Source organism: Blennius ocellaris (genome assembly GCF_963422515.1).
Source record: "Blennius ocellaris genome assembly, chromosome: 11".
NCBI lineage: Eukaryota > Metazoa > Chordata > Actinopteri > Blenniiformes > Blenniidae > Blennius > Blennius ocellaris.
Window position 1 is genome coordinate 18,598,065 of NC_137660.1, and position 10,533 is coordinate 18,608,597.

General features: G+C 39.2%; 1 protein-coding gene across 1 annotated transcript; it reads left to right on the forward strand.

Moving 5' to 3' along the window:
• The first annotated feature begins 4,092 nt into the window (after window positions 1–4,092).
• Window positions 4,093–8,871, forward strand: lysmd4 (LysM, putative peptidoglycan-binding, domain containing 4). Its single transcript, XM_080505413.1, has 3 exons — window positions 4,093–4,222; window positions 5,965–6,236; window positions 6,334–8,871. The coding sequence occupies exons 2-3, from the start codon at window positions 5,979–5,981 to the stop codon at window positions 6,898–6,900; spliced, it is 825 nt and encodes a 274-aa protein (XP_080361539.1). The 5' UTR covers window positions 4,093–4,222; window positions 5,965–5,978; the 3' UTR covers window positions 6,901–8,871.
• Window positions 8,872–10,533: the final 1,662 nt, after the last annotated feature.

Genomic DNA, 10,533 nt, shown 5'->3' on the forward strand with positions numbered 1-10,533 from the left:
CCTTCTCATGTACAATTTAAACTCTGCCAGGTCAAGTAGGAGAGAGTTTAATGCCAACTTTAGTTTTGTTCCTGCACATAAAGAACAAGGAATCACCAAATAGGACAAACATTATAATACACCAGGCAATTTGGAATATATATCATTAAAAAAAAAAGTTCTGACACAGGACAAGATTGCGATTTGAGTTTACCTGTACATTTCAAATATATTGCAGTGTGCATTTGCAATAAATCATAACTTTCATGCTGCTAATATCTATTCAGTAATGCTTACATGCCATTTTCTAACACTAACCTCGCTCCAAACAAGAATATATTATATGTTTTTTAAATTAACAATACAATAAGTAGTGCAGATAACCCTACCCCAAACAAAAGACTCTGAAAAAAGTGACATTTAACAAATGAAGCAAAACGCAACATTAAGTATTCCAAACTCCTTCAGTGTGGCCCAGAATTCTCACCGGTTTCGCCCTCTATCCATGTTAGGTTTGGTGCTCCCTGATTTACTTGTTCACAGGCACCTGCATGGACCACAGGAGGTTTGGTTTAACATCATAGGAACAAGACCTCACAAGCACACTTTTCTTAGAATGTAAATCCAAAGTCTCAGCCTAATTAACCTCCATTAACACACCATGCACATTATATTATAATTACAATCATAACACTTCTGTCAAAAAAAAAGTACTGGATAGCATACCAGTGTGAAAAGCAGTACTGTGTTGTGTAATATATAGTTATAATACTGCAGTCTTACAAGCAAAGAAGCTTTGGAAAGTAAGCTAAAACGTATTATATAAATGTATGATATTAGAACTTAGACAATTTATCAAACACAAACTGGTAGTAGGTGAGTCATAGGAATGAGTCCAATATAACATTTGAAGGTTTGTTGATTACTGCTGCAGCAAAAATGTTATTCTCATCATTTATCATCCATGGCAAGATACACCCTGGACAGGTCAACACAGAAAGAAAGACAGACGGCCACACTCACGTTCACCTCGGGGCAATTTATGGTCACTAATAAAGCTGACATACATGTTTTTGGACTGTGGGAGGAAACCCATGCATGCACACACCGGGAGAACAAGCAAACTCCGTGCAGAAAGCCCAAGCCAGTATAAAAACCCTCAGCCACAAACATGACCTGTGCATGTGGGATAATTTCATTCAATGTAGTTGAATGACGTAGCTTCTTCTTTTTTTAATATATAAACATAAATGCAATGTTCAGATTTCATTCGCAAACATGAATAACTCACATGTTTTCATCCTGAATGCAGGAATGTCCGTCACCTAATCAACCACAGCTGGTGATGTGCGGATGGATACACACATACCACAAGGGAAGTTTTTTAATCACAACTCTTCTGGATTATCAACATTCCTGTTCTGTATTGATGCATTTTCGATAGAGGGGTATGTGTCAGTTTAAGTCCGAGTTTTTACTTTGAGTCGTGATTACAGTACTAATTATTTTTGCACAGAAAGGACGTTCTTAATCTTGCGCCAGCATCACGCGCAAACCAGGTGTGTTTATGATGCATTCAATGAGCTGGGATTATGGACCGATAAAACAAATTAATTGATTTCAGGGTTTTGTTTTAACTACACCTGCAATGTGGTTGGTTTACTAGCGAATGGATCATTAAAGAATTACGATTTCCTTAATTTCTCCGTATACTTTCCACTTTTATAGTCAGAAAGTTCCAGTTTGACAGCCTTAAGCAGAGTTTCTGCACAGTTACTATGAACGCACCATTAGAAGTGAGAAGCCTATGTACGTTGGTGATGGCTAATACAATATAATTATAATATATGCAATAGTCTGGTGCTGAAGGTGCTCCTGCCCTTGACCGGGACATCATGGAGAGGGTGAAAGACATTACTCAGGATGGGCTGAGTTTGGACTAGATTCCCAGTATGCAACAACATAGAAGATACAGCTGCTACAGACTCATAGAACACTTTCAGCATATTCATATTGGAACAGATGTTGAAGCTCTGCAACTGTCTCAACAAATAGATATGGCTTTCACCCTTCCTGTAGAGAGCTTCAGTGTTCCTCACTCAGTACAGTTTATAGTCAGTGTATACCATTATACCCTTCCACAATGTCCACACAGGCCCCATGGGGGTCACAGACCCCCGTTTCTTCCTCAGATCCACCACATTAAGCTGCAGATAGTTCTGCTCACACTAAGTGACAAAGCTGTCCACAGTTGCCACTCAGACCCATCACCCCCGCTAATACACCCAAACACTCCAGAGTCTCTTTTAAACTTGTGGAAGTAGCAGCTCCCAGTTGAAGTGTGTGTTGTAGAGTTCAACAAGGAGGTAGGAGAGGACAGTTCCCTGAGGGGCTCTGGTGTTACAGACCATGTTTCCTGACACACAGTCCTGAAAGATGTGGATTAGGAATCTGAATGAAAGGTTTGTGTCCTGGTGTTATTTCGTTTAAATAACACCGGGGTCGTTTAAAACAAAACACAAAAGCTACTTTTTAATTTCCTTTACAGATCACATACAGCTTTAAGATAAATAATATTTTTTGTATTGGTACAACTACATTTACTTTTGCTTGATATCACATTAAAATTAAAATAACTGCACATTGCTTATATCTGGGCAGCTGGGCCACAGCAGAAACAATAATTGTCAGTAATAGCTTATCAATGACTACTCTGTTTAAGGCCACATTTCTCCTTTTCAAGCAAGTTTGATATCAGATTCATATCTATAATAGGTTGTCTTAAACTTTTTAACCTCAAGCAAGGATTTAGGAAGTACATCTATTCAAACATCCTCTTCAGGAATGATCAGTGGGTTTTTCTGGACATTTATCACGAGGGGTTCATGTGTGGCATTTTTCAGTCAAATATATAATTTATCATTTGTATTTCATTTTTTGTTGAATATGCTGCATATAAAGCAGTTCTTTTTCATATTGCGTCTACTGCAGTTCACCATATATCCCCTAGATGGTGGTCTCGCTCACATTTAGACCAACGTTGTGTTTTTTTGCTTTTTTTATTATACCAAGGAGCACAAACAAATTGTTTTTACCTGTAGTGATGCTGTTACCTAACATGAAATACACGAAAGAGTAAGTTCTTTTTTTTAAAAACTGAAATCAGAAATCACCCGTCAAACAAGCTGTAAAAAAAAGAAATGCATGCATGTAGCAGAACAACTTGATTTGCAGAGTTAACTAAACCTTTTCAATAATTCCACAGCATATCTAAATAACATATAAGAGCAATGCCCTGTCCAATGGCAAAAAAAAAAAATGCATCTGCATGCCCTAATAAGCATTATGAACAATGAAGCATCAACAGAAAGATCATGTCCACCATCTAGTGGTCACTGAAGACACCACCACGACTTAAACACAACTTCCAAGAAAAAATGTGCCTTTGGATCTGATAATATATATGTGGTATAAAAGTGTTTACAGTGCCTTGTTGGATCAGACTCAAAGTATCACTTCTGGAACATAAGACAAGCTGTCTTATGTTCCAGGAGCAAATCTTGAAACCCTAACCCAAACTATGTCCCACTGACGATATTTTCTTTTGAAGCAAAAAGAAAAGGCCTTAAAAAAGGGGGGGGGGGGTACACTTGTTATTCTATGTTCTTTATTGTAAACATCTTACAGTTTTACTTGATCATTAGTTAACAGTGTTGTTCTGTCGTTGTTTTCAAAATCACCATAGTTGATGGGCAAAAAAAGGCACAGGTTTGGAATAAGCTTCTGTGGGTTATTATACTGTGGCTTATCTAGAGGTAACACAATAATTGTTTCACTATCTTGTGGGGAAGCTTCGACTGTTTCACGAGGAAGAGCAATGAAAAAGTATTGAGCTGAATCAAATTATAAAGTTTCTCGATGTTGCTTCATGCAGCTAACAACTGAAGAACACTAACCCTGTCTGTGTGTGCGTGTGTGTGTGTTGAAATTTCCTATCAATGAAATATAAAGTCCAAGTGAACTTGCTGTTGTTGTTATTGTTGTTACATTGCCGGTGCGGATGGGGGCGCTGTTATGGGTTTTCGTCACGCAGCTAGGACAAAGGACGAAGAAGAGGCTAGCCGGTAGCTCGCATGTGGCTAGCAGCATTAGCAGCTGTAGCCTGCCCTGCTGTGTAATGCTACCGGGAAGGAGGACGACTGTCCGGCGTGAACGGTTGCTCCGCGCTTCTGGAGCCACTTTGGTGAGGGTAACTGGATGAAAACGCTGCAGTGTGAACCTTGAAAAGCCACCCCGGGTGTATTGAGGTTAACCGCGTGGTTGTAGCTGTAACTTGAGCTGAAGTGAAGACGGTTGCAGGACTTGTTTTCCTCCATCGTGGTGGCAGTAGTTAGCCTGTTAGCTCCAGTCGAGGCTGCCTTCAGATTTCCCCTGTCAGATTTAACGATGTGTCCAAATGTCACACGTGTGACATAAATCACCAGAATCATATTGTAAATTTGTGCTACTAGATGATCTATTCTGTATAATAAGTTCACACTGAGTATTTCCTCGCTGAACCCTATTACTTCCTGAGGCAACAGTTGGCTCGGAATTCCTTTAACATTTATTTAGACTGTATATCAGTGAAACGTATTTATATACACGAAGTATGATTGGATTGCTAAAGATCCTCGCGTAGGTTCTGTTTGCGCTCGTCCTTTGCTAGAAAATCAGCTTCAAAGACAGATAAAGATATTTTATCAAACACACTTTTAAGTTGAAAGTAGTGTGAAAATTGCCTGCGACAGAGTAATAGATTTGTGTTCTCATTACTATCCACATCTGCACTGAAGTGGTCATGATCATAGCAAGGCATCACAATTTGTCAATATAAATGGACAATGCTTCTAATCAATCATCCGACAAACTTATTTTGGTTGATAGCGTCCATCTACAAAAACTACAAGAGAGCCACATACCACTCTTGATGGCTTTCTACTCGACATATCCCATTGTTTTGGGTGTTGTGGTGCTTTCATTTTACTGAGTCATTATTTTCAGGTCTTTCTACATATTGTGCCTGAGCCACCGCCTTGGAGTCAAGCCTTCATCCTTTATGAATTGTGCTGACCAGTTCAGCTGCTTTAGTCTTGGCTGCGCAGTATTAAACCGACTGTGTCAGATGATCAGCTGTCAACATTATTTGGACAATTCCTCAGTGTTTTTTGTTTCAAATGTACCCAATAAAAGGCACCAGGGTTGCTGTCAGTTCAGTAATGTTTGGTATTATAAAAATAATTGCAATATTTAGAGAGAAAAAAACATACAATTATTCTTAGCTCAGCATCTTGTCAAGTGTGTCAACTCCTGTAAACATTAAACTCCTATGTTAATGGGTTGCCATAGCTCATGGCAGGTCATAGAAAAATGCAGGAAAATACAAGTTGGTGGCCATATTTTACTTGTAATCACATTTTTTTTTTAACTTTGCATATGATGCCAGAGTCTTGCTTGTAAGTAGTTGGAGTTTGCTCATTCTTGACAATGTAGTGTTTCTAAATGATATTGACTAATCATCAGGGCTTTTTTTCAGTTTCTCATAATTTTAGTCATGTATTTTTGGTTTTAAAACACAAGAACATGTAATGTTTTGTTTTGTTTTTTGTTTTGTTTTTTTGGGGGGGGTTGTTTCATGTATGTGTGCTCATAAATTAGATTTTTCTATTGTGTCAAATACAACAGTCAATTTAAGGCCCTTTTTAGAAAGAAAATCACAACAATTCCACATGAGCAAGCATAGCAGATGGTGGACGGGAAGAGATGTCTGTTTAACTCACTGGTTTAAAGAGTTAACACAGAACTGGTATTTTTACAACTATCGAATATTTGCTCCAAAAGGTAACTTGACAATACGATGTGTTTGTTTGATGTGTTTTGCTGTTGAATGCCTTGTTCCAAGGTCGTCGTTTCACACTTGAATATTGATCTCTTTAATGTTTACAGATCAGTGTTTGAGGATGTGGCGGGGGGAGAACGGCCCGCGGGCTTTCCAGGCTCCGGTGGATGTCCACGCCAGCGCAGATGGCCAGGTGTATATGTTCAAGAGGAAACCAAATGAGGATGCTACATCCTCGGATGATGACGAGCTGTTGGAGATGAGGCCACAGACCCTCCCGAATAAGAAGCAGGACAGACTGAGGAATGTTGAGCTGCTGGAGCGGGAGCTAACAGATGGCGACAGTCTCAACAAGCTCGCGCTGCAATATGGCTGTAAGGTAAAGATTTGTCTTAATCACTCAAAAGTTTCTGACTTTAGTCTTCACCAAGTGCTGGTAACAGTGCGTTTTAATTGTTTTTTTCTCCTGTCAACAGGTGGCTGATATAAAGCGGGTGAACAACTTGATGCAAGAGCAAGACTTTTTTGCCCTGAAGTCAATCAAAATCCCAGTTCAGAAGCACAGCCTCCTCACAGAGACGCTTTTAGACCAGCGTGATCCTCAAGAGGAAATGCCACGCTCGTCGGCCCCCACACCGGCAGAGCCTCAGGACAGAGCAAGAGCCCGGCCACATCTGGAGGAGGCCACGGCCTTTCTAATGGAGGTGGATAGCGATCTTGACAAGTTGATTCAGAACACGGCTGACCAGGACGAGGGCTTTTTAGAAACCTCGGAGAAACCGCGGCTGTTCGATTTCAGAAGGCGGCGCTCGCCCAGTCAGGGTGCAGACTGGGGAATCCAGTGGTGGAACGCTGTAATCGCAATGGTCCTCATAGGTATCGTTCTGCCATTATTTTATGTAATTTATTTCAAAGCGATAGACGGCAGTAGTGTCGCTTCAGTAACGGATGCAAGTACTCCTTCAAATTCATCCACCAACTCTTCAGATGCCTTACAAGGAGGTCACAGTACGAGTCCTTTACAAATTCATGAACCAGGATAGCACAGGCTTCAGTCTCGGCTCTACCTTTACAACTTCTGCTTTTATGGTTTGGAAATTAGATGACAATCACAACGAAACTTTAATTCAGTGCAATAACAACACGTCGCATTACAAGCAATGGGTTTGAAATGTTATTACGCTACAACTGTGAATCTAAACACGACGTGAAAAATGTTTCCTACTATTCTGTCAGTCACAGTTTAGTACGCAAATAATTTGTTGAATATATATATATTTAATCTTTTGTTGGGATTACAGTTCCTCAGGTATTGTACTTGGTTGGAGACAGTTACCCATTCACCGGCTACAATATTAGGTTTCATGTCAGACTCCCTTCTGTCCTTCAAAACTGCCTTCATTCTTCACTTTGGGTCAGCTCGCTGCTGGAAACATCCCGGAGACATTTCAGTCAACCTGACGGCATCACCCAGTTCAGTTTAGCCTTACAACATGCATGGTGGTTAGTAGAACGGGTCGTCTTCAAATCCCACGTGTCTGTGTGGACGTGTCGATGTGCGAGACGTTTTAGCTTCATATTTAAAATCTTTGAACCACCGCATGAAGTTCTGCAGCTTGCGCAGCCATGCGACCTCTCCCCAGTGCCAAAACATCCCCATTGTTTTAACTTTGAGTGCAATACGTTTTAGATGATTGCTATTGCTGTCCCGATGGAAGTGTTCATCAAATGGGCACGCTGTGATCATAAAGGTTGGACGCCATCTCCAGCAAACTGGGATGAAGTGTGCCAAGAGAATCTCCCTGCATGTGTCCATGCCTCGACGTAGTTTTGGTCCCACTGTTACTGTGAGTATCACTGCTCTGAATGAGACTCATTAAGCAGTTAGCAATTTAAAAATCTATCTTCTATAAATTGTCACTTCAACGGTCTGTTCTCACCTGACAGCAGCAGGGACACTTAGTGTTGTTTCTAACGGCAGTTTCCCATTTAGAGATAATCTGTGTGTCTTTGTTGTAATAAATGGTTATTTTAGATATTGCTGCCTTGCTGTCATCTCAGATTATTCTGGCTGATCTCTTTTAACCTCTGGCGTCGACAATCTGTCTTAAAGTGGAGAATTGTTGCTCTCAGGATAGTTTTTCTCTTTTGGGGGAGTGGAGAGATCTGTGCACAAAAAAATCAGATCAGCAGTTTGGGAAATTCGCAAAACAGCCCACCAAACTCCAAAAACTATGCCACATTCAAATTCAGTTTGAATATGTATAGTCGATTAAATGCCCTAATCTGCTGCCAAATGATTGGCTGATGACAGGTATCTAATGTTGCTGCTGGTGAGTGTATTTCTATCTCCTACTTTGACATATGTTTGAAAAGGTATTTTACAATTATTGCTCATACAAAAAGACTTTCTCCCCTGGAGGAAATGATCTGTATACCGTGGTGTGGTTCAACTAGAACAAAAGCTTTATGGGTGCCATATTTCGGTTGTAATTGTTCCTACGACACTTGCATATGTTAAACCGTCTTCCCAAAAACTAAAAGATACATCATTACACGTCTGTTTACAAGACCACAAGAGTATGTGGCGTGTTTGACGCAAGTGTGAGCATCATGTATGTACTCATTGTTTAGGTACTGCCACACCAGTGTTGGTATGACGGTGCCAGTAGTGTGAATTTGTTTACAATAACGATGCTTTATTGCCACGTTAACGCATTATGTTTGTTCAGCACTGTAACCTCTCGACTGTCTTACAGTCAGATGATGCATTTTGTAAAAAAAAAAAGAAGGAAAAAAATTTGTGAACTCTGAAGTGCCTGAGTAAGTGCCTTTATTGTCAGATCCAGGTTATTTTTGCACAGTGAAGTGCCGCCATGACCATGTGGGGAATTTGTAAAGCTTCTGCACTTTTTAATGTGTAAAGTATTCTAACTTCCTGGATCTGGGGGAAAATGACAGATATGCAAGAATCTCTCCTCATTCAGTATGTTCAGATATGAAACTTTACAGTGTGACTGTCTCTATAAAGTATTCTCTGATATGCTGTGTCTGTGTCGTATTTCAAGTGTTTTCTATGTAAATGAGAATATATGTACAAAAAAAAAAATCCATATGGCAAGCAGTTGTACCACACGTAGGTTTTCAAAGTCTTGAGGCACGGCCTGACAAAAACAGAAATAATCATATAGTTACATAACTAGGTATAGAAATGGGTTTTCTCATTGACCCCGTGAAAGCCACTCATTTCATGAACTGCTTTGCACACCGAAAGATGGCAGTATAGACACGTCATTAGTTAGAAAGTGTTCACGCTCCAGGAGAGCTGAAAAATTCTGTACACTGACATGAACTAGTATTTTATTCTTGTGAAACAAATGTAAAGTACGTGTCAAAAGATTTAAAAAGCTTAAACTATCTCTCTCTATATATATATATATATATATATATATATATATATATATATATATATATATATATATATATATATATATATATATATATATATATATATATATATATATATATATATATATATATATATATATATATATATATATATATATATATATATATATATATATATATATATATATATATATATATATATATATATATATATATATATATATATATTAGATATAGCGAGAGATATATATCAGATAAAGGACAGTTCAAACGGAACAGATCAACATTGGACATGTCTTCCATCCATCATTCTTCTATACTAATCTCAGTTAACTATGTGTAAAGACAGGGTTCAGGAAACCAGAGTACTAGGAGGAAAGTGACACACACACAAAGGGAGACCATAAAACTCCAAAGGGACACTACATCCCTCTTCAGATCACCCAACAACATTATTGTAAGTAAACCTAAGTGTGCATTGATTATATTAAAGTATATTTGTTATCTTTGGACATAAAAGTTATGCATCAAATGTAACATATATTAGAAAGGAAACTTAAAAATCCAGCCAGTAGAATTTTGAAGATGCTGTTTTTGTAAAAAGGTTAAAATATAAAGACAGCACCAGATTAGCACAGATGAAATGAATAAGAAATCCACAGTCTGGCTCATATTCAATAAGGTTCTTACCCATAGCAATTTGCATATTGTAAGGCCAAGATTATAGCTACACTCCAAAGAGAATTTTTTACTTCAGCAGAAACCTAAAAGGGATGAACATTTAAATAAGTAAGAATTTAATTCCTAGTAACCACTGAACATGTACACAGCGACTTAACTTCAAACAACAGTGCTCTCAATGATTGAGTGGGGAAACAAGCCATTATTGGCATGTTCTAAGACTCGAGGACAAAAGTTGGAGTTTAGCTTTCTTGCTGCTGAAGCTGCCTTTTATTATTCCATGACCTGGGACCTTCATTTCATCGTGACGGCTCACAAACCCTCCTCTGATCCCGCTCCAGGCCACAGATCTCTGGCACCCCTCCAGCGCTCAGGCTGGGTCCTGTCCTACTGTTGATACTTCGCAAACTCAACCATATTCAGTAAAGTTCTGTTTGTACTTCTGAGGTGAAAGTCGACGATTGTATCGGCGCGGTGTATAAACGTGTACGCCTTGTGCAACAGGCCGACCCCAGCAGCGCAGCGTGCTTTGACAGAGGAAGGGGCAGAAGTTGAGGGTGTTTTTCCTTCTGAACAAAGCACAGCCA

Coding starts and splice junctions, on each gene's coding strand:
- lysmd4 (XM_080505413.1), top strand. CDS start 5,979: ATGTGGCGGGGGGAGAACGGCCCGCGGGCTTTCCAGGCTCCGGTGGAT. Junction 6,237..6,333: donor CGCTGCAATATGGCTGTAAG/GTAAAGATTTGT, acceptor TCCTGTCAACAG/GTGGCTGATATAAAGCGGGT.